This window comes from Cryptomeria japonica, chromosome 2 (assembly GCF_030272615.1).
Source record: "Cryptomeria japonica chromosome 2, Sugi_1.0, whole genome shotgun sequence".
Classification (NCBI taxonomy): Eukaryota; Viridiplantae; Streptophyta; class Pinopsida; order Cupressales; family Cupressaceae; genus Cryptomeria; species Cryptomeria japonica.
Window position 1 is genome coordinate 126,783,462 of NC_081406.1, and position 25,944 is coordinate 126,809,405.

The 25,944-nt window shown below is 38.8% G+C and overlaps 1 protein-coding gene across 2 annotated transcripts in view; it reads right to left on the minus strand.

Moving 5' to 3' along the window:
• The window catches only part of LOC131043329 (uncharacterized), a 176,771-nt gene that overhangs the window by 95,945 nt on the left and 54,882 nt on the right, over positions 1-25,944 (minus strand). For both annotated transcript variants that reach the window (XM_057976528.2, XM_057976527.2), the window contains exons 4-5: positions 688-762; positions 441-506 (exon numbers count right to left, since the gene is read on the minus strand). In XM_057976528.2, the coding sequence (XP_057832511.2) occupies positions 441-506; positions 688-762 (141 nt within the window). The remainder of the gene's footprint in view (positions 1-440; positions 507-687; positions 763-25,944) is intronic.

Consider the following 25,944-nt stretch of genomic DNA (forward strand, 5'->3'; position numbering starts at 1 on the left):
CGTCATAATGAACTGTTATTATTAAGATATTGCAGTCTTTGTTGTGCAGGATTCTTATCATCAAGGATTAGAAAATTTAGCTTCAGTGAAAATGTCACTATACTAGAAATCAATATGATGAACAATGGAGCATTGTTGTAATTAATTAAATGAGTTGATAGGATACGGTACACTTCTTATAAATTTTATTTATGTTCATTCAAAAGTTGGATTAAACAAAATTATTATTCACAAAATTCAATCCAACTAATGATTCCATCATTACAAACACAGGAAAGAAAAGGCAAACCCTGGACTTAATTCAGAAACTAAAAACAACAATAATCCAAGGAATCTTGGAAACAAGGGGAGAACAAGTTGAACGTGTGTATTTCTCACATTACAGAACAATCATTTGAGAAAAAATCACGTAGAATTTAGGATTAAAACCTTGTGCTTACCAGCGAAACCTCTGTACCCTTGTATAGCATCTTTTCTTGATTAAAACAGTGTGTAAATTCTCGTAACTGCAGTATAAAAATATCCAAATAAGCTCTCTTAAGTATAAAGATGGTTCTGACACTATATTTTTTTAGGTATAACCAAGGAGAGTTACCAGAACAGTAGAAATCATAATAACAATTAAATCTCAGAATTCTGACTAGATGCAGAAACACAAGTTCTAGGTTATTCGATAGTGATTCTTACAGCATCTTTCCCTGGCCCAATCCTTTGACCACCCTGAGCCTTGCGAACACATGGCAGCAATGACCGATCAAAACCCTACTTTCAAGAGTCAATTAGAGAGCTAATCAAATGCTTCTCAAGCAACGTCACAAATAAAAAGTAATACAAAAGTTTTTGTTCAAATATGTCATAAAATTTTAATGAGACATTACCTTAAACAGAGAAGATACCTAGTCAGATTATAATATTCAATTACATAGACATAGGATAGCATGGCTCAAAGACTTGAGCAGGACTTTGAGACAATAATATATTTTTTTTATTGGAAGTAAAGACAATAATATATTTTTTTTATTGGAAGTAAAATGTTATATAAGTTTATGCAATCAAGAAACCAGAAAGCAAACCATATAGTTAAACTATATCACTGCAATCATATAATTGAATTGAATTTTGTCAAAAGCAATAAAAACAATTAAAATGCTGGAGAGCTTTAGAAAGAATATTGTAAAAAGCAAAACATAAAAAGAGCAAAGAAAAATTGGAAAAAAAATTTACAACAAAGCATTTCCTTGCAATACTAAAAAGGACTTGTTTTGAGGTAATCAAGTATACAGTTAAAATAGGGACAGTAATTAAGTAGACAGAAAGTTTGATCTGACCACAATAAATATAAATTGTAAAGCAAAGTTAACATGTGTATTGAAAGATCCAATAGGATATATGGTTTGAGTGTAATGTCCCCATTTGGGATTTGCCTTAATTTAGCCCTGCGACATCAATTTTTTTAAAATAAAGTGAGAGTAATTAATAAACATAATTTTATCAGAACTGAATACATTTCATTATAATATTTAATTTAAAATTTTAAGAATAGTTTAGAGGATAAAAATTATCTCGATAATTTTCACTGATTTGTATATTTCAGATATATGTCTTAATGTTATAAATCATTACTGCATTACTGCTCAGCAGAGCCAACAGATTAGAATAATAGATTCTTCACAATGATAATTCTCACTCTCTACTTAATCTTCAAAGGCTATAAATGACTGAATTGCCGCAGTATACTCCTTCATCCTTAAAGCATCCCTGAAATAACATTGGAGACGATTTATAGAATTGGCCACTGCATGTGCACCCATGCCCTTCTGTGTTGGCAGTTCAATTTTGTATTACCTTCCACATACTTGGCAAGTCACCCAATATGATATGCTATGGAGTGTTGCATCGAAAGTCTCCTTCTTATATGATGTCTTTGGACAGATAACCACCCTGGTAAGAGACACATCCCATGTCCTTAATATTTATCTTTCTTTATACAATTATTAATCGCGCCTCTTTGTAATGTCCCCTACTATTGTAGTCTATACTGATATTACTACTAAATTCTGCATAACAACATTGTCAAGCTTCATATATTAAACATACATATTCAGCACATCCCCATGCATACCACCAAGAACAAGGATGCTACTACCTGTAACTTAATAACAGTTCTGATCTGATCTATGGTGATATCACTAGATGTTTTTGATTCCTTCCCTTTATATCTCTCAATGTGAGAAAGAGGTCACACCTTTTCATCATGTATGCCCTTTGGCAAGAGACACACCCTTTCACCATTTGCACCCTTTGAAAGAGTGCAACTCGTCATTATTTCTGCCCTTTGAAAGGGACACAACCTTCCAAAATCAGATCTCCACTTCTTATTTAAATCAAATCTGCACTTCTCATTTCCAAATTCTCCCCCTTCTCAAATGAGGTTCTCTTCTCCCTTTTATAAATTATGTTTGAGGGAGTCACAACTTTTCCTTCCATGTCTTTTGACCATTCATTAACTTAATTAAATTTTAATTATATTTAACTATATTATTTTATATTTTAATTTAAATTTTATTTATATTCTTTTGTATTTTAATATTATTATCATTATTTATTATTAAATTATATTTCAAAGTGGGGACACTACATTGAGGAGAAAATAAATATCATTATCCATTCATACATAGACAAAAAAATTCAAGAATATTAGATTCGCTGTAGAAATAGCAGTTAGAAAATAAACAAGTATTTAAGGATTTCCTTCAAAAATATTCAAAGTAATATAAGCCTTATTACTATGCATACCAATGTTACCAAACTCAGCAAGTCGCAGGACAGGCAACACTAAATGGATCTGTCAGACTCAGCAGCTGGATGCTCACCAGACTTGCTGGACTTGTACATTCCCCATGGGAGAAACCATGGCTGCGACTAGGTAAGTCGAAATTAGGGAAAAAAGAAAGAAAATAATGCAATTCACTCATAACAAAGTGTCTTATATCTGTCTCCTGTACCCTAAAAGCAACTTCATTTGATTTTCAAGCCAGAGGAGAAAAAAAGAGAGTTTTGAGCCAAAAGTGGATTGCATTAAAGGCAAACTAACAGGAGATTGAGCAAAAATCAGTGGTTGAATCACATTTGGGTAGTTTTGTAGCTACTTTTGGTGCATCTAAAAGAGTCTAAAAAGGATGGAAAGAGCTTGCCATTGATTTCAAATAATAGGTAAGTTTGTATTTTTAAGGTTTTTTTTTTTTAAATAAAAATTTCAGTTATCTTTTACATTTAATTTTTCCTTTTTCTACTTTGTCTAAATGGACTAAAAAAAAACCCTACGTGTGTGTAATTTTTTTGTTGAACAAACCTTAGATGTTTGTGTGATTTTTTTCACTTTTATAGTTGCAAACCGTAGATTTTTTATATAAGTTTAATTATAAACCATAAATGTTAAAAAAAAAGATTTATAATTCAACTTTATCACAATGTCAACCAAAACCACAGTTAGAAGGGACAGACCCTAGATTTTTATATTAGTTTAATTATAAACCATGAATGTTAAAAAAAACTATTTATATGTTATTGCAGTATTTTTTAGATTTATAAATCAGCTTTATCATAATGTAAACAAAAACCACAGTTAGAAGGAACCCTTATTGGAAACATGCCATCTTTGGGGAAAAGAAATGATAGATAACTTGAATTCATTGCAAAAATACTTGCATAGGGGAAGCATTAACAAATCACCTTTACAACAGTTTGCATCTAAGGTACCAGCAAAACCTGGGACAGCTGGGTGCACTAGAAAGTGGAAGTGCCACGTGTAATCTTGAATCATTTGGCAGCATTACTAGAACTAATGTTCACTTCCTTCTTGTTTGAGGCGTAGATGTATGCAAAAAGGTGGAAGTTAACCTGAAATATAGGCCTGAAATATTAAGATTGTGGGGTTGTAATGAAGATGAAGTACCTACATCACCCACTTTGCCACAAAGGAGTAGGGGTAATCAGATTTCTACAGTTTCTACTTCTACTTTGCACAGTCTAATGCCACTGAATCCATCCTAAGGGGAGATGTAAGATAACTAGTCCATCTTCACAACCATTAGCAGATTTATTCAATGTGTAAGCAAAGGATGAGGCAAATGATGCAATTGGCGAATTCTTCTTTGCCAAAGGCATTCCATTCCATGTGACTCTCTCTCCTTATTATAAGGAAACTATGTCAAAAGATAATAAGGGCAGGACCTTCATATGTGCCACCAAGGAAACTAAATTGAGGACAACAATCTTAGATCAGAACTATTCCAAGATTAATAATTTGATGGAGAAGATGAAGAGACCCTAGGTCACAAGTGGATGCAGCATAGCATGGATGGGTTGATGGACATCAGGCATCATCCACTCACCAATATCATGGTTACTGTTATCACAAAAGCTTGCACCCTTGCTGAGCTATCAACTCAACAACCTCGTGAAACATGGAAACAACCCCGAAGTGTGGGACCTTGCACAAGGGGGTTGAATCTCCGGAGAAGGCCGGCTTCCTCTCATTCCAAGTGCAGGTGTTGAACCAACTAAACATTTCAAATTTTACTCCTAAGCCTATCCTAACAGCTTGCAGAGGAAAAGGGAAGAGATAAATGCTTAAAATGAAAGGAGGTGATGCACCAAGATAAGAGATTGTTTCTCTCCCAACCCTAAATGGCACAAAGAATCAACTAAAATACCCAGGGAGATTCACAAACTTCAGTTGCATGAATGACCTCAACGCATGTATGGAGGTTAGAACTTGTTGAATGTTAAGAGGGGAGAAGGTTTCCCACAAGTCACACTCAGAAATAAATTAACACAGCATATATGAGAGAAGAGCCACAAAACACACACCTATGATGAAGGTAAGGAAACATACACAACATGCATAAGTTGAAGGAAGGCAAGAATGATAATTTCATTTCATTCAAAGGCCAATGGCCAAACTTACAGTTGCAGAAATGTAAGATAAATACAAGTCTTTAAGAGAAGTGAAAGAGCATAGAATAGCTCAAGCCAACAAGGAGAAAACCCTTTACAATGAGGCCTAACAACCTTATATAGAAAACTGGTTGCAAGAGTTGTTGGAGCATTAAAAACCTTGAGTGTTGATCACACCATCTAGAAGTGTTGCAAGCCGGAAGGAAGTTGGGAAGACTTAGGCTTGGGATCTCAGAACTTTGGGATTCCGGAGTTCCGAGGAAGGGAAGAGGCGACTAAGAAAGGAACTTCGGAACCTCAGGGTTCCGGAGTTCTGGGAAGGAGAAAGGAGAGGCAGCGAGGAACTCCGGAACCCCAAGGTTCCGAAGTTCCAAGAAAAGAAAAAGGCAAGGGAAAGGAACTTCGAAACCTCGGGGTTCCAGTTCCGGAGTTCCAAAGAGCTAGAGAGAAGGCAAGGAAAGAACTTCGGAATCTCGAGGTTCCGGAGTTCTGGGGAACTGGAAAAAAGGCAAGGAGGGAACTTCGGAACCACGAGGTTCCGAAGTTCCTAGGAAGAGAAGGAGAAGCTAAGGAAGGAACTTCGGAACCTCGGGGAAGAGAAGGAGAAGCTAAGGAAGGAACTTTGCAACATCGGGGTTCCGCAGTTCCAGGGAAGAGAAAAGGAGGCTTGGCAACTTGGGAACTTCGGGGGTCCAAAGTTTCGGGGAAGGGAGAAAGAACTTCCTCCAGACAAGACAACACTTCATAATTCCACTACTTTTCTCTTTGATCAACTAGGGCAGCGTTGGTCCATGGAACATATCTTTGATCAGTTCTCACTAATGGACCAAGGGTGTCATAAAATGAACATTTTTGGCGATCTCTACGGGATGCTTGCCAGCTAAGCATGAAGTCCAAAAGCCTTAACAATCCATTAGGCACTGAGTCATTGAAAAGACCCAAAACATGTGTGCACCATCACTTGGAGGGAAACTGGAAACTAGAGCGCACACCCTCTTAAGGAGAATGTGGCAGGTGCAAAAGCACTTATGGAACCAAAACAACTTCTAGTCTAATATTTACATAGTCATCAACACCCTCTTTAGAAGCAGGGCTTAAGATGAATCCCATTCACTAGGATTGGAAGAACTTCGCCATCAAGCCTAGAGAGATGAAATGCATTGGCCTCCTTGCAACTAGTGATAACATATGGACCACTCCAGATAGCATCAAATTTGGAGTGTCACCCAGCTTTGGCTCTGTCTGCATCCCACCTTAGAACTAGATCTCCCTCTTTGAAGACCTTATTAGTAACCTTTTTGTCAAAAACTCTCTTGACCTGTTCTTGATGAGTCTCAAGCGTATGCATAGCCTGACCTCTAACCTCCTTCAACTCCATCAGCTCAGCTAGCCTTACTGTCATAGCATCATTCTCTGTCAATTCCAGCTGATGGGCTAGTTCAAGAGAGGGCAACTCTAGGGAAGTTGGGAGTCTTGCTTCTTTCCCATATACCAACATGAAAGGGGAGTTACTAATCGCCCTCTTGGGTGTGATTTTGTTAGCCCATAAGGCTGTCCTCAACTTAGTATGCCACGATCTCTGGTTGTCTTCAATCGTCCTTTTGATTATCCTGATGAGGTTCTTGTTGGAAGATTCAGCTAAGCCATTACACTAAGGGTAATAATTGGATGACGTCTTCAAGTATACACAATGCTTAACGGCCCAAGAACTGATTTGGGTTCCAACGAATGCCTTGGCATTATCTGATATGATGGTGGAGGGGACACCGAATCTTGTCACAATTCCATCAAGGAATTCCAATACTAAGCCCTCAATGGCATCCCTCAATGCAACTGCCTCTGTCCACCTAGTGAAGTAATCTATTGTGGCCAAGATCCATTTGAGGCCAGCACTAGAGGGTGGATTTATCATGCCAATGAGTCTAAACCCCATTGCGCGAATGGTTGATCTGCTCGGATAGGGTTAAGAGGTAGGGCAGCTAGTCTTTGCTTTCCAAAGAAGAAAGCACATTTCTTGCAATTCTTCACCCATCTATGTGAGTCATTGAATAAGGATGGCCAGTAATAACCAGCCCTCATTATTTTGATAGTTGTAGTCCTTGCAAAGAAGTGGCCCCCTGAAGAGCCATCATGAAATTCTTCTAACAATCTGCTGACTTGGTTTTGCTTGATACATCTTAACAAGACTCCATTAGAGTCTTTTCAAAAAATGGTGCCATCCACTAAGACATAGGGGATGGACTACAACCTGAAATGCCTTCTTTTGGTCTTGTCCAGACCTTGGGGGTATCTACCTTCCATTAAGAAGGTGGTCATGTCACTTACCCAATTGAATTGAGTGTCGTTTCTAGTTGGTTGATCCCTTTGTAACACAAGGGCGACCTCTGAAGTAGTCTTAGAAGATGAGACAAGTTGTTCACGTAGGCCCCTGCCTCTTACAAGCTTGGTGATCTTGATGTTGATGTCGTATTCCATGACCTTGGTTATCCACCCAACCCTCTTCTCGTTGATGTCCTTGTTTAGAAGGAAATCCTTGACACTTGCATGTGGAACTAAGAGCTAGATCCTGTTGTTAGACAACATGTGTCTAAACTTTTTTAATGCCCTTACAATAGTGAGGACCTGCTTCTCTACATAGCTATACTTAAGCTCATAGTCCTTTAACCCCTCACTAAAGAAAGCAATAGGTTGCTCCAAATTATCATCATTCAGTTGCGTTAGGACAGCTGAGATATTGGATTCTCCTCCGAAGGTATAGAGGATAAAATCCCTTTCATAGTTAGGATTGACAAGGGTAGGGGCCTGAGCAATTGCTTGTTTGATCTCTTCAAAACCGGCCCTCCCCTTCTTGGTCCAACTGAAAACCAATTTTTTCTTCAACATGGAGGTTAGGGGTTTTACCATGGTGGCAAGGTCGGGAATGAACATCCTCACAAAGTTGATCCTACCAGGGAAACTTTGCAATCCCTTCTTGTGATTGGGGAGTGGAAGAGAAAGAATAGCCTCCAGTCGCTTTGGATCAATGGTTAAACCCTCTTTGGATACAATGTGTCCTAGCAATCTTCCTTGATCAGTAGCAAATACACACTTGCTAGGGTTCAAGGACACACCATACTCCTTGCATTTCATGAACACCTGCTCAAGATGACCAAGATGGTCAGTTGCATGCTTAGAATAAACAGTTATGTCGTCAAGGTATATAAGCACAAACTTTGCCAATACACCCTTAAAAGCCATGTCCATTGCTCTTTGAAACGTGGCACCTGCATTGGTTAGCCCAAAAGGCATCTTGCAATAAGCATAGGTACCCCACTTAGTAGTAAACGAAGTCTTGTATTGGTCTGATTCTTGGACTAAAATTTGATTGTAGCCTAAATACCCGTCCAAGAATGAAAATCGTTCTGAGCAACTGACTTTTTGGAGAATCTGCTCCATGGAGGGAAGGGGATAATGATCCTTGAGGGAGGCTCTATTGAGGTCCCTAAAGTCTACACATAGTCTGATTTCCCCATTCTTCTTCCTTACAGGGACAAGGTTGGCCACCCAGAAGGAGTGCTTGATAGGGAAGATGATATTGGCTTCTATGAGCTTGGTCAACTCCTTCCTCGTTAGTGGCTCAATCTTGGGGTTTATTGGCCTTTGCTTCTGTCTAACTGGCTTTGCATCTGGGTTTAGCTCTATAGTATGTTGGGCTAAGCTAGGGTCAAAACCCTTCAAATCTTCATAGGTCCAAGCAACTATATTATCATATTTTTGACAAAGCTCAACAAAGGCCTCTCGTTCGGTTGAGGAACATGCCTTGCCCAAGTTTAGAGACCTACCCTCGGCAACAACAACTGGCTTGTAATCACCCCTCTTTGCAGCCAGGTTCATCTTCTTCTTCAATTGATCGTTCAAGTTGAAAATGCCTTCCAAGGTAACTAGACCTTTAGGCAACTTGTTGAAGTTGAGCTACCTGATTTGATCTCCATAATGGTCTTGCAGCTTAGACTGATTTTTAGCAAAGAACTCTGCTTCATTTTGCAAGAAGTTAACAATCTGCTGATCACTTTCGAACACTTGTCAATTTACCTGATTGTCTAGGATAGCAGCCCTCACAACAAGCCCGATGTGTTGTTCCTTCTCGCTTGCAAAATGCGCTGGTATGTCGAAATTGGGCACCAACCGCTGCAAGCCTATCAGCATGCTTGTTCTGACTTCTAGGAATACTCTGGATGTTGAAGGCCTAGAATCCTTCAATCAAGTCCCAAACCCTGTGTTTGTATGATTTGAGTAGGTCGTTCTTTGTTATACTTTGAGCACGGATGTGATTAACAACCAATTCGCTATCTCCAAATACTTGCAAAGATCTAATCTTTTGTTTTGTGCAAGTTGGAGGCCTTGGATCAAGGCTTCATACTCAGCAACTTGTTAGTACAACCAAACTAAAGCCTAAAAGAGAAGAAATATTTCTCTTGCTCAAGAGAAACAAGCATCACACTGGCACCTGCACCATTCTTGTTTCTTGAAACATCAAAAAACATGCTCCATAACCCCTTTGAATCTCCTTGTGTCTTGATGAGGTTAGGGATAGGAGTATCCTCTTAATGGATACAATAGGTACCAAGCCCAGTCTCTTCAGTCTCAGCTAAAGGATCAAACTGAAAAGCATTGGCCCATTCGTCCAGCAAACAATCAGGGACTTCTTGCAAAAGAGTAGCAGGCTCACGAACAGTACACTCCTCCCCTTCTTCGTGCAAAGTGCAATTCATGTTTATAGGGTTGGGGGTGTAGGGCTCAATGTGGTTTTGCGCAATGGACTCTGCCCTTATGGTAACTTTGGTACCATACCTTGTTCGAAATAGCATGTGGAACCAATCAGAAGATAGGTATCCACCTATCTTGGTAGTGAAGTCTCTAGACTGGCAGATGGCAAAGAAGGCAGGGAGGTCGATGATTGATATGCCTTGCAAGACAATGCAACCAAGGCATGCATGCAAGGTTAACTTCAAATTTTTAACAACCCCTACTGTCTTAATAGAAGTGTCATCCAATTGGACTACCCCTTTAGTCACAGGTTCATATTCTATGCCAAGAAGATCAGCTACCTTCTTAGGCATGACTGAGCTACTAGCTCTTGAATCTATCATGCAATTGTGAACTAAGTTATCGCATATGATTAAGGAGCGAAAGAAGGGGGGAGACTTGTTGATCTTGCTTGAATCTTCTTCCTCCTTGGGTTGCACCAAACTAGTGGAGAATGCCTTCTTGTTGACTGTTGCCTCATCACCTGACTGGTCGATGTCCTTCAGTGCCTCCCTGAGCAATTCCCTTTGAGAGGGGATGGAAAGGGCCCACATAGTGACATTGAGGTTGGTCTTCTTCATCTGATCAACTATATTGAAAGGAGCACTAGTTGATTTCGAGGCCCCTTTGAGGCTACAAGGTCTACCTTTACTCTTTGGACGACTTGGGCCTCTTCCTACTTCTTGCTCCCTTGCATAGTATTTTGGCTTGTATCATGGACAGCTACATTGGGCGTTGGAGCTTGGGCTGATGTTGAAGGAGAGGCAGCTTCCATGGCTCTCTTCTTTGACCTTGTATATTGTAGCATAGACTCACCGTTCGTTTGGTTCATACCATAGAATTCTACCTCCTGCCAATTGACAAAGGTATAATCACCTTGCAAGTATGCCTGAGTGCCAACACTAGGCTGATTTGGGTCATATTGCTGGCCAGAGGTGGTTGGCTCATCTTGCACCACTAAAGCTTGGACAAACACTCCATTTTGGCATGCACCTTGGTTGTGTGGCTGATTGCATGGTTGACACCAATCTTGCTCCTAGGCGAGGTTGTTTTGCATTGGAACCATTGCTTTTGAGTTGCTTGCAGCTATGGGTTTCACACTATTCAAAGGCCTGGCGTTGCTCCATTGGTTTTGCCCTTGAAAGGGTGGCCTATTCTGCTGATAGTTCTGATTTTGTGCTTGATACGACCTGCTATGCTGGGCTTGTTGCCTTTTTAGTGTCACCAACTCATTGCCAAAGCTTTGCAATAGACCCTTGACTTCATGGAGCTCATTAGAGGATGAAGAGGATGTGGATGGTTGACCTATGAGCGCCATGGGGATAGGGGCCAAGGTGGGTTGTTGAGTAGGAGCTTTTGGGAAGAGAGGCATTGGAGGCCTTGGAGCTATCTTCCCAGCCTGTATCAAACAATTTTCTGCCCTTAAGGCTATGTCATATGCACCCGGTAAAGAGGCTCCACCCATTGATTGTATCATGACGGCTAAATCGCTATTGAGAGCACTCAGATAATACAAGAAGGCATGATTTGGAGTTTGCTTCACTAGAGCAGGAATTCTATTCCATGTCTTTTGGAATCTGAAATTGAAATCTCCCATGAACTCATGAGGTGTCCTCTTAATTGTACTCAACTGCTCCACAAGTGATAGATGATCACTTTTGTCCTCGAAATGGTTGCACAACCTCTCCCCCAATTCATCCCAATTGTGAATGGAGCTAGACGGCAGCCCTCTATACCACTGCAAAGATTTTCCTTTCAAAGATGTGTCTAAGAGTCTGACAGCAACATCATCCTAAGTGACATTATGGACGGAGCAGATGTTCGCAATGTCTTGAATGTGCTCAATGGGGGTAGTAGTTGTTTCACAAATGAAGTATGGTATACTCTTTAACGCAGCCACTGGTATATCATTCCATTGAATCAAAATAAGAGGACTCCCCCCATTGAAATAAACAAAAACTTGATTTCTGGCCATGTGAAACAATGGTCTATTGATGTGAGTGGTGGGAGCCCTAGACAATAATGGTCTTGTAAATGGAGGGATAGAACGAGACCTGGGAGATGGAGTGTTTACAACCTTGACCCCCCTTTCTGGTGACAATGAAGGTCTACCTCTCCGCCTACTAGAGCCTGAAGATGAGAGTTCTACAAATTGGAAACTACCTCTAGAAGACGCCCCTGTATGAATTATGGGCATGAAATCCGGAATTGTAACAAGTCATGAACAAGCAGTGGACTTGTGAAAAGAGACTTCGGAACCTCGGGGTTCCGAAGTTGAGGACCTAGGCACCTCGAAACCTAGGGGTTCCGGGATTCTGAACTTGGGAACTTCGGAACTTGGGGGTTCCGGAGTTGATGACTTGGGAACCTGGGGGTTTTAGAGTTCCAGAGCTAGGAACTTGGCATGAACAAAAAACTGGACCTGTGAGCAGAGTCACCAAGTGCTTGAAAAATGGCTGCCTCTAAAAGCTGAGACATTAAGAACAGCACTGAATCCTTGGCATGTAAATCGAAAGTCTGTCCCATCGAGCATGCCAAAAAACTATTATCACAAAAGCTTGCACCCTTGATGAGCTATCAACTCAACAACCTCGTGAAACATGGAAACAACCTCGAAGTGTGGGACCTTGCGCAAGGGGGTTGAATCTCCGGAGAAGGTCGTCTTCCTTCTCAATCCAAGTGCAGGTGTTGAACCAACTCAACACTTCAAATTTCACTCCCAAACCTATCCTAACAGCTTGCAAAGGAAAAGGGAAGAGATAAAATACTTAAAATGAAAGGAGGTGATGCACCAAGATAAGAGATTGTTTCTCTCCTCACCCGAAATGGCACAAAGAATCAACTAAAATACCCAGGGAGATTCACAAACTTCAGTTGCATGAATGACCTCAACACATGTATGGAGGTTAGAACTTGTTGAATGTCAAGAGGGGAGAAGGTTTCCTACAAGTCACACTCAGAAATAAATTAACACAGCATATATGAGAGAAGAGGCACAAAACACACACCTATGATGAAGGTAAGGAAACATACACTGCATGCATAAGTTGAAGGAAGGCAAGAATGATAATTTCATTTCATTCAAAGGCCAATGGCCAAACTTACAGTTGCAGAAATGCAAGATAAATACAAGTATTTCAGAGAAGTGAAAGAGCATAGAATAGCTCAAGCCAACAAGGAGAGAACCCTTTACAATGAGGCCTAACAGCCTTATATACAAAACTGGTTGCAAGAGTTGTTGGAGCATTAAAAACCTTGAGTGTTGATCACACCATCTAGAAGTGTTGCAAGCCGGAAGGAAGTTGGGAAGACTTAGGCTTGGGATCTCAGAACTTTGGGATTCCAGAGTTCCGACGAAGGGAAGAGGCGACTAAGGAAGGAACTTCGAAACCTCGGGGTTCCGGAGTTCCAGGAAAAGAAAAAGGCAAGGGAAAGGAACTTCAAAACCTTGGGGTTCCGGTTCCGGAGTTCCGAAGAGCTAGAGAGAAGGCAAGGAAAGAACTTCGGAATCTCAGGGTTCCGGAGTTCTGGGGAACTGGAAAAAAGGTAAGGAGGGAACTTTGGAACCATGGGGTTCCGGAGTTCCTAGGAAGAGAAGGAGAAGCTAAGGAACTTTGGAACCTCAGGGTTCCGGAGTTCCGCGGAAGAGAAGGAGAAGCTAAGGAAGGAACTTTGGAACCTAGGGGTCCCGAAGTTCCAGGGAAGAGAAAAGGAGGCTTGGCAACTTGGGAACTTCGGGGGTCCAGAGTTTCGGGGAAAGGAGAAGGAACTTCCTCCAAACAAGACAGCACTTCACACTTCATAATTCCACTGCTTTTCTCTTTGATCAACTGGGGCAGCGCTGGTCCATGCAACATATCTCTGATCGGTTCTCACTGATGGACCAAGGGTGTCATAAAATGACAACAATTACATCTATAATAGGCCCTTATTTCCTTAGGGCTATTGATTGTTCAAGGCCTTGCAAGAATGTTCATTTTCAGTTCCAGATCCTTAAAGATGCTATACAGGAGGTTAGGACACAAAATATGGTGCAGGTAGTGATAGATGTGGCCCATGTGTGCAAAGCTACAAGAAAGTTGATTGAGGCAACCTATAGACATATTTGGTTGACTCCTTGTTGTGTGCATGCCATGAATAATGCACTCAAGGACATGAGTAAAATCAACTGGATCAAAACAATTGTCAATGATGCTAGCGATGTGCAAATGTTTATCTGCAACCACCACACTTCACATGCACTCTTCAGGCCCTTCTCCAAGAAGGAATTCTTCAAACCTGTAGAGACTTAGAATGCATCATACTTTATCATGTTGGAGAGGATGTTTGAGTTGCAAGAGGCTATAAAACTAATGGTTATGACAACAAAATGGAATCGATGGCCTAATTCGAAGACAAAACAAGGGTTGAGGGTGAAGGAGGTAGAGAAAAATGATATCATTTGGGCTGATGCCAAATATATTGTTTGCATCATTACTCCAATGTTCAAAGTTATTAGATATGGGAATTCTAATGCACCTTCCCTTGGAAAGATGTATGAGTGCATTGATTCTATGCTTGATCAAATGAATGTTGTTGTGTGAGAGAAGAATCCCACATTGCAATTCTACACTAAGCATGTGTAGTTGATCATTTAGTGTAGATGGGAGAAGCTCAACACTCCCTTACACATGATTGCCTATGCATTGAACCCGAAGTGGTACGTGAAAAGGTCCAATAGAATTGCACCTATAGAGGACGATGAGGTGAAGGATGAATTCATGAAGGCCATTGAGAAAATGTATGATCCTATAGAGGCCAAGTTGATTCGTAATGAGTGGATAAAATTTGCCACACTTTGGGGATATTTAGAGGCATCCATAGATCTGGAGATTATGTCAAACGAGGATGCCAAGTTGTGTTGGAGTACGCATGGGCCTAGATCTTTGACTACTACTCTAGCCATTTGTTTGTTGTCCTAGGTTTCTAGTTCTTCTATTACTGAAAGGAATTGGTCTACTTATAGCTTTATCCACTCCATTAAGAGGAACAAGCTTACATCTAGGAGGACAGAGAAGCTTGTGGTTGCACATAGTGCCTTGCATCTCATTGACCACAACACACTTATGTACAAGGAGAGTCCAACAACCAGATGGGATGTAGAGCTAGAAGAGCCAACATGGATTGATGATGACGGTACACAGATAGGGCTGGTTGGAATTGATTTAGATGAGCTTGAGCATGTGAGGTCCAACAATTCTACTAATGAGGAGTTTGGTGAGGAGCTGGGAGTTGGGGATGATTAGAGGCATCATGCCATTGACTCATGAGGTATTTACTATTTTGTTTTTGAAGTTTGAAGTTTGAACATTGTTGATTGTAATCATGAATCGTCATTATGAAATTTTGAAAATTCTCGTTTCAACATCAATATTTTAATTTTCACTATTAAAAACTACTAATAGTTAAATGTTAATAGCTTAATTGTTAATATTAATAAGTTACAAATTTTTAACTTAATGTTCAAAGTTCAATGTAATCATTGCAATGTGTATACATCTTTTTATAACTAATTTTGATTTGAAATGTGTGTTTACTATATGTATTTCAGTATCACCCCCCCCCCCACCTCCCAAAAAAAAAAAAACGCTATTCCCTGTCGTCCCTAAACTTAGGCCCCAAGTACCCTTGTCCTCGAGACCCGTCCCCCTGCCCCCACATTAGGAAACTCCGTGGAACATTCTATATATATGAAATACAAAATTAATAATTAATAATTAATTTATTAATATTTATTATTAATATAATATATGAAATAAAAATATATATTTATATAAAATAAATAAATATAATAGAATTTCTAATAAAGTAGATAACATAACATATTTCTAAGCTCACAATTAACATAGCATATTTTAACTTTTTGCATTATTGTACATAAGGGCAACTATTCGGAGAGGCAATTTCTAAGGAGTGAAGAGGATTCTTCATCATTAGCATCTCAAGAGAGCTCATCTATGGCACAAGAGTATGAAGAAGATGAAAACGACACACGTAACAAGCAAGAGGAATGTCCTATTTCTCCTTTACCATGTTGGAGAAATCCCACATAGTAAATTCAATATTTGCAGTCCTCTCTGAAAGGTAAAGCAAAGTAAGAAACAAACTAAGTTGTTTGATTGAATAAACAACTAACTTTTACAAGTTAGTTATTACGGGTAGGATTTACAAAGGATCAGATTAATGACGTGTACAATATTTTTATTCTTTACGTAGATGCTTCATAGTAAGTTTTCATTCTTCAAAAACTACGAGTGTAAAAAAGAAGGCATCCGTCGACAAAAAGATTACCCTTAAATGAGCATCGCATGGCTATTCAGAACGATTTAAATCAGATAGTTTGGCATAGAGCACAAAATTTTGCTCCCAAATTCTTCACATGTTTGAGAAAATTCGTTCTGGATGAATCCGTAATTGTTCACATACACTTGAAAAGAACCCCCGATGAATCAACTCCGAATTCAAACTAGTAACCTAGGAAAAAGAAAAGAAATGTAAAAGAAAAATGGATTTTTTATTGAAAATAAAACCTTCAAAATAAAAACTTAACTCTTAGATCTTGCTTGAAATCAATGATGAGCTCTTCCCAATTCTTTGGATATTCCTCTAGATGAACCAATAGTAGCTAAAAACCTGCCCAAAAGTGATTCAACCTCCCATTTTTGCTCAATCTCCTTGCTGATTTCCCTCCAATGCAATCAATATTTGGCTCAAAACTCTCTCTTTTCCTTCTTTGGCTTCAAAATGAAATGAAGTTTCTTCTAGGGTGTAGGAGACAAACATAAGACACTTTGTTTAGAGTGAATTGGTTTTTTTCTTTTTATTTTCTTCTTCTTTTCTTCCTAATGTCTACTTACCCGATTGTGGTTGGGTTGTCCGATGGGATTTGTTGAGTCTAGCTATCCTAGTAAGTCCGAAAATTTCCCGGTTGTCAAGTCTTCTAGACCAATTCAAGGTCACCCACATCACAACTCACTGAGTTTGGACAAGGTTGGTAACACTGTGTGGTACTCAAACTGTTTATCTTTATCAAAAACAATGCTAGAGTGATACTAGTTTTAGCTCTATTTTTGGCACATTACATCTGAGATTTATATCTTTGATAGATATAAATATGAAGACAGTCCTTCATAGCTTGGAGTTTGGAGGGTCCTATCTTTGAGATGTTGACTTGACAAATCAAGATAATCTAGACAATCATGCTTCAATTTGAGGTCTTGAGAAAGTGAACTATCCATTAGATCATTCTCCAAGCTAAGTTTATAGCTCATCCAATCCATCATGAGAATTTCTTCAAGCTCTCAACTTACCTTCAGATGCTTTGATCATTGGTGATTTGTCTTCTACACATGAGATATAGACTAAGCGAGCTCTTTGCTCTTTCAAGAAATCACCTCCTACACTCCTATATGCCTATCAAGGCATAGACAATGTTGATGGTTAGATGCACCTAATATTTTGGATGCACCTCTCTGTTTACTTCCTTTGTTGTCGGCATAAATTGCCTATTGTTATGTTTGATAATATTTGTTATCTAACAATGTATTAATTAATTGTATTGAGTGGGTTGTCAGTCTCGGGTAGTTATGTGTCAGTTGGTTGACGGTTGTGTACCTCTCGGCAACCGTCGAATCCTTTAAATATGTCGTGTACTGCCAAGGACGGGGGACGGTATTGTCGGATCTGTTGTAATCCTTGGCTGACCATCTCTAGTCTTCTTCTCTATAATAATTAAATGTGCGAATAAAGATATATTTTGCTGTCGTGTCTAGTATGTTGGCATATGGACACTCCAATGAGACATTGTGTGTGATTGAAGGTTTTGTCATTGATGGCAACCTTGCAATCCTATGGCACCGGCAAGACATTATACCGGCAAAGCATTACACAGGCAACCTTGCAATCCTATGGCACCGGCAAGACATTATACCGGCAAAGCATTATTCAAACAAGACATTATACCGACATCAGCAAGATCAATCTACACCGGCACCGGCACAGAAGATGTACACCGGCACAGAAGATGTACTTCGGCACAGAAGGAAATATGTATACTGGCACAGAGGCCGATAGGATTTTTGATATGTAATATTTTGTTGTTTATTGTAAGCCAACTTGGCAAATTGTAAAATGACTCTTGTATATAAAAGAGATCATTGTAGTCATTTGTAGGATATTGATTGGAAGCATAATAAATTATAAGGCAGACCTAATGTGCGAATTGTAGGTCAAGGGTATATGTAAAGAACAGAGCAAGAACCGGTACTGAATCTGGCATTGAAGATGCTATTGTAAAGCAGTACAGATCATTGGATTTGCATAATCCTCATTGTAAGTCAGTGTGACTTCTTATTGAGTAGTGAGCTCTAGGCAGTTGGCCTTCCTGCATGTGCAGGCCCCTATTGTAAGTAATATTCTCTTATTGGCCAGTAAGTGAATATTGTGGGTCACAAATCCCACCGAGGTTTTTCCCACACTGGGTTTCCTCGTTAAACATCTTGTGTTATGGTGTTCTTTTCATGTGGATGTTTTTGATTCTGTTATTTACATTAATTCTTGCATACCGGTATACTGTTACTTTATGTTCTGCATATTCAGTTTTAAGAAAATCTCATTACCGGTCAGATACTGATTCACCCCCCCCTCTCAGTATCTTTGGGAACCCTAACATGGTATGCATTGTCATGTACATTATTATTTTTCTGTATTTAATTTACCAGTTGTACCAGTAATAATTTTGGCGTTGTTGCCTTAAAAGAAATCGGGTCAGCCTTGAGTGATTCATGTTCGTAGATCCCATAAAAGGTAAGAAGAGGCCACAGGGTGGTCAAGACCAAGTGATTAGGTGATCCGCCGACCCTCAACCGAAGGGAGCACAGAGACGAGTCGAAGCCTGGAAGTACTCGGAGTGTTGGGACGCTGGAGGTGGACATGTAGAGGACGCGCACGTGTCTGAGAGTACAAGGAAAGCACCGAAACATAGCGGTCGGAACAATTCACTTAGGTCTGACACACCTGGAAGTACTCGAAGTGTTGGGGACACTGAAGGTGGATGTGTAGAGGATGCCTGCGTGGCCGAGAGTGCAGGGAAAGCACTGGAACGTAGCAGTCAAAACAATTCACCCAGGTCCGGCACACAAGGCGAATACACACGTACCTTCCAAGTGAAAACAATGTTGAACACCCAGGAGATGGAGGATTATGAAGTCTTCCACCTACTGTTCTCTTAATCCAGGAAATGGCAAACCTTAAACCCAGCAGTCAATCCATACTTGGATCTACCAATGATTATTCCATGTATCCTTCACATTGAGACTAGTTTAATCCATCAGCAACTGTTACCAGTGGCTTTTAGTTCTATTTTTCAGTTTGAAACATCCAGAAAAATACCAAAAATCAGAACATATATTTTTGTGTTTTCATGATGAAACTTGGACTCTCTCCTGCTAAGCATATATTTTTTAGGTCTTTTGGGCAACTTTTCTAATGTTTTTAAGTTGTCACTTGGTTCTCCTCTTGCTTAAGCATATGCTTTTGAGTCATGGGAGATAGTTTTTTAAGTGACTAAGATGCACTTTCTAACCCTTGATGCATTTTATCCACTCAAAACTTGTCTATTTCCTCCCTAAGCAAAATTTTTTGGGCTTTTTCATCATTTTTTATGTTTTGAGATTGCTTAAGAAGTGACTTGGGTGCATCTTTCAACATGTTTCATCACTCACTTTAAGTGATTTTCACTCCCTTAGAGCACTTTTTAGGCTCATGTGCACTTTTTCTTCTAATATGAGATTCACTTGACTCTTTCTTCTAGAGCGCTTTTGGGGATCTCATAACACTTTTTGTTATGTTTTGAAGTTTAATGAAAAGTGCACTATTTTGTACCTAATGCACTAGTTCTCATCACTTAACACTCAATTTGACTCTCCTCTGTTTTGGTACACTCCATGAAAAGTTGGATCATTTAGTGCATCGGTGGGCTCCAGTGATCTGCACATACCATTTCCATGGCTTAGATGACTTTCACCTTTCCTACCTCATCCATGTCCTCGTCTTCACCTTCCCTAATGCAACAAAAAACTTCTTTTGTTGGCCCTTGTAGAGACATTGATTTGAAACAATGGAACAAACTTCAAGGTCAACAAGGATTCACTTATGCCTCACAAAACATAAGGAAATTCAGGAATTTGACTCAATACAAAAAGTTTTGTGTGGGTACAACACCTTCAAAGGTTTAGTTGATTAGGAATTACATTTACCAACACTTTACTTTGACCATTTGAATTTCATATCCTTAGTCTCTAACTTGAAGTTGACCTTCTATGCAATACATTTTTTACAGATCTCTAATTGGAGCGATTTTCAGCCAAACTATATGCAATGACATTGATCAAATAATCTAATTGAACTGTGGAAACTAAAGAAAAAAGTTCTTTTCGTTCTCTATTTATTATGAGATTGAAAGAACATATTATTTACTGTCCAAGCAATACAGGGGTAGCATGTCAATCCTTTTCCACCACCCCAACTAGAGGTTTTGGTTTTATTCCTTAGAATGGTGGTTGCCTTGAGACATCAAATTCAAAGCACTCTCCAAAGAACACCATTAGAATCTGCCATGGAGATCATATAGTAATTAAATAGCCCCACAGACTCTTCCTCTACAATAAAAGTGACCAAGGCTATTAGGCTCCCTATGAAAGATATAGACTAGGAGAAGAATCAATTCTGAATTGTTTTGTTTCAAATTCAATCTCTAACCAGCGTATTGTAGCTTGGGGTTTTGAGGAAGTTTTGAATATTTAATGTGTTTTTGGGGTTTTTGAATGCTAGAATGAATATTGCAATTTTGGAATTCAGACAGGAACAAACTACAACTACTAAAACTAATTTTCAGAATATCTGATTTATTAACAACCACTAATAAATGCAAAGAATAATTGAATCTCAACACTAACATGCCAAATTAGCCTACCAAGGGTCCAACGCCTTGCCTGGAGGGCTTCTTTATTGACTTTATTGAAGGAAAATACTGCTACAGGAGCTTCCAAAGTGCACCAACAGCTCCAATGAGTTTTATTCTTCTAAACAATAATTATCAAAAACAATTGAATGGATGGTTGGCAATTCTGAATCTTGCTAGGAGAGATCGCCAAATTGACCCTATTTTCCCCTCTAATTTGCTGATATTATTCAAATGTGCCCTGAACTCACAGAAGAGATCATTGATCTGACCTAGTGACCTCCCAACAATGATTTTTTAACCAATAGCTGCTGCTAGATTCCCATTATTAATTTATTTGCATCCCACAGGCTGATTGGGATGGTACGGCTAACCTAAGAGAGGTACGGCTGGCATGAATAAACAATAACTTGCTGAAAGTGTCAACCAAAGTGCTCAGATCTGATTATCAGATTGTAACCCTCTTGTAGCTGATAACAAATACTGGTTTTTGGCCCTTATTGGCAAAATATGAACATTCCAGGCAAAATCAGTAGCTTAAATATGAGAGGGATTTCGTCCTCTCACCCAAATATGAAGGTTTCTGTCTCCAAATCTAGTTCAGACACCTGCAATAGACATTGCAGACCTGCAAATACCAAATGGCTCTAAAAAATAATACTTTTCCAGTCATAGATGTGCAAAATGAGATCCCAAACACCATTTATTTTCAGCCCAAACCCTAATTTCGAATTAGAGTTTCATTTGCCCTTTTTATTAATAAAATAACTTTATTTTATTTGCAAGACAATTCCCTCTAGAAGTTCGATTGGCTAAAGCGGTCAATTATTCATTGAATGGGGCCAAAATCACTTAAACCAACTCCTCCAAGTTGCCACGCCTAGGAAAGGTGTTATGGCTTCTATTTAATAATATAATAAGATAAGTGATTAATATAATCACCTTTTAATTATTTAATCAACTTAGGAAATATTTTAATATTTCCTATTTTATTCATCAAGTGCTCAAATAAACTCAAAACTGTAAACTGATCGAAGCCACGTGCCTGTGGATAATGCTCGAGACACATAAGCCAATTAGTAGTTTTCCCCTAAAATCTAGGGATGCTCTTAAAAAGTAGGAGACTGGACCTGTCAACTTGAAACCGAATCCCAATGGTTCCCCTCTGTTATGTGCACCTCTAGGATGTCTGTCAATGAACTGGGAGTTCCTTTTAAAAAATAGGAGCGCCTCCTAAAAAATATGAGATGCACTCAAAGTCTCCAAAACGTTCCCAGAGGTCTCTGGATGCCCCCTAGACCACTCCCAATCAATCCCTAAAAAATAGGGATCCCTCTTAAATTTTAGGAAACTATTGTCAACTGCTTCAAACTGCCTGAAAGGCTCATGCATGACTCTCTTAGCCCTTGAGTTGGCTCCCTCCACGCTCTGCTAGCCTACGGGAACCAGATAATAGACCAACCCTGCTAGAAATGTTGTTACTAAGGAAGGGCAAAAATTGGGGACATGACAATCCTCCCTTCCCAAAGATTGCTTGTCTTCAAGCAACCTATAGTTGCATACTGCACATCAATTCTCAAATCCCATACCAATCCGAGGCATGTCGCATCACCCATCTGCTGCACTACTCTGATATAAACATCAATATTCCCAAAGTGTAGCAATGCACCATGAATCCACCGGAGAAATGTATTATACATGTCAATACCTGGATTCCAAACCAAGATGAATAATCCACTATAGGAGCTGAAGTAGGAGAGTATGATGTCAAACAAACTATCACACGGCAAGGATAACGCTGCCACATTAAGAGAAAATTCCCTTGGTGGCAACCTCAAAGTTGAAGCATGTCTGCCATCATGAAAAAAATCAAAGCATGCATCATTTGTACCCAACACTGCAGAATTACTACGGCTCATTTCCCCATGATTATATGCACCTATGTCATGAATAAATAACAATGAACCACTGCTGTTATAAATCTGAAAATCGGGACTGAATATTTCCCTTGTATGGATTCATCTAAGCTGGTGCTAGTGCTAAACGACATATTCTCTACTATGTGAGCCTCTAGAAGAGACAACTCAAACTCACCATGAATAATCGAAAGCTCAACCAAATTTGCATTATGGATGTCTTCATTTGCATATAATGACATGACATTAGTGGCTGGTCCACTAAGTGTATGCTCAGTTTTACAATTATATTCCACACCTGAGTCCCACATATCATTTGTGTCATCAAGGTCAAGAGCCTCCTCATCATCCAACTCAAAGAGTGGATTATCTAAAGTCAAGTCAGCACTCACCTCAAAAAAAGGATTATCAACAAAGTTTGAATATATTTCATTACCTTCTTCATGACTGTAGACAACAAACTCATGAGAATAGGAAGTTTTACTGCTGTTGTCATCCTTTTGAGTCATGTCTTTAACTTTTACAAGCACTTCTTCATTGAAAGCTTTGTGCTCAACACTTGTACTTTTAGTGCTAACACTTGTAGACCCTTCTTCATTAGTTATTCCACGTGTAAAGGCTGCTATAGAGGTCTAATTTTCTGATTTACGCAGAGTATGACAAGGCATACTCAGCTGAAGACAAAGAAACACAATCTCTCTATCTTTATCTTTCACCAACTTGACTGCTATATCCCTATCTTTAAGCATCTGTAGGTAGTCCTCTTTCATCAATTTCAATGCTTCTTTGAAAGAATGCAGATGTGTATGAGAAATTCCTTGTGCCATACCATTTTGTCTTTCTTCTCTTTGGGCTGTCCAAATAAGGTCTTCTAGGTTCTTATGAGTAAGATCCACTCTTGATAATGCTTGAGCTATTTTATTTTTCGTTACCATCAACTGGCCTTGTAAATCTTCCCACACCAAAGGCTTTTGTTCTGATTTTTCTTCACGTGTAGTAATTGTATTATCAATGGAATCAACTATTACCTTGTTAATACCTTCAACCCATGTTTGAAGGCTAATATTAAAAGATTCCAAAACATTTTTATCTTCATGCATGAAAGCTGCCCACTCATAAATATCATGCTCTTCTTCAACTGCTGATACAAAATCGGACTCTAAGCAATCTGAGTTTTCAACCTTTACCTCATTCTCATCAATCTTCGCTTGAATGTCCTCAATGGAAGGTTCATGTGATGACCAAAAATTGCTAGTCGAACTCAGAAAATCAGATTCATGTTCATCATAGTTATTTGACTCGAGAGTGATCTCACCACAAGCTCTTGCTGGAACCTACAAACTCTTCCTTCAAATCTTCAAAGTTGAATGATGGAACAACACTAAGATCAACTGAAAGGGCACCAATAGAATCCATGCGTTCATATGATTTATCAATCATGATTTCGAAGTCACCCTCCAAAAGACTTTTGCTCACATTACCTTTATCAGCAATTGGTTCTCCAATTCCTTGGACATCATAATAATCATCTTCATTCCCAGATTGATAATGAGCATTATGCAACTCTAACTCTTCTTCTTTCCCATTGCTTTTTGTGCCATCCTTTGATTCTTCTTTCCTTCTTTGCCACAGATATGAACTTGTAGATACCACGTCATCACCCTCACCTGGTATACCCATAAATTGTGAGAAAGATAGGTGGTAATGTATCTCCTCAAGGAGAGTGCAATACCTATGGTGGCTTCTCACAATTGCTTCGTTGAATGCTTGGGCACGAGGCATCTTACTTGTACTTGATGATGGAGATAAAGTCTTAAAGAGCCCATTTTTCCTTGAATGTTTATTTCCTTCGTAGGTGAAGCAGGAAGGAAAATAGGTAATAATCTCCCATCCTTAAATCTAGCCATTGTACTGACTTGTAGCTGAACTAATTTTTTTTTCAACCAGGCTGGAAGGTTCGATGCTCTGATACCACTGAAAGATGCTGACAAGGAGAAGAATCAATTCTGAATTGTTTTGTTTCAAATTCAATATCTGACCAGCGTATTTTAGCTTGAGGTTTTGAGGAAGTTTTGAGTTTTAATGCATTTTTGGGGTTTTTGAATGCTAGAATGAATATTGCAATTTTGGAATTCAGACCAAACTACAACTACTGAAACCAATTTTCAGAATATCTGATTTATTAACAGCAACTAATAAATGCAAAGAATAATTGAATTTCAACACTAACATGCCAAATTGGCCTACCAGGGATTCAACGCCTTGCTTGGAGGGCTTCTTTATTGACTTTATTGAAGGAAAATACTGCTACAGGGGCTTCCAAAGTGCACCAACAGCTCCAATGAGTTTTATTCTTCTAAACAATAATTATCAAAAACAATTGAATGGATGGCTGGCAATTCTGAAGCTTATTTTGAAATCTTGCTAGGAGAGATCACCAAATTGACCCTATTTTCCCCTCTAATTTGTTGATATCATTCAAATGTGCCCTGAATTCACAGAAGAGATCATTGATCTGCCCTAGTGGCCTCCCAACAATGATTTTCTAACCAATAGTTGCTGCTAAATTCCATTTATTAGTTTATTTGCATCCCACGGGCTGATTGGGATGGTACGGCTGACTTAGGAGAGGTACGGTTGGCATGAATAAACAATAACTTGCTGAAAGTGTCAACCAGAGTACTCAGATCTGATTATCAGACTGTAACCCTGCTGTAGCTACTAACAAATACTGGTTCTTGGCCCTTATTGGCAAAATATGAACATTCCAGGCAAAATCGGTAGCTTAAATATGAGAGGGATTTCGTCCTCTCACCCAAATCTGAAGGTTTCTGCAATGACCCCCGATTAATAAATATACCCCGGTACTTTAAATTGTCAAAGACACATTGATCATTGCCAATTAAAATAATAAATCATTAATCATAAATTGTTATTTGTAAATAATAAAGTAATAAATAATTATTATTATTATAAACCAAGTAAATAATAAATAATAAATCATTAGTCATAAATTGTTATTTGTAAATAATAATAAATGATAAATAACAATTATTGTTATAAATCAAGTAAATAATAAGTAAATAAATAAATCATGATTCTCTTAAATAAACATAGCTAAATAAATAGTCAAAATTAAATATTAAAATATAAATTAAGATAAATAGTTAAATGATAAAAGTAGTGAATAATAATGAGACATTAATAAATAAAATAATCGAATTATTAAATGAATAAGAGTATAAACAAATAAGCAGAAGGATATGCGTAAAAATGGATTAAAAC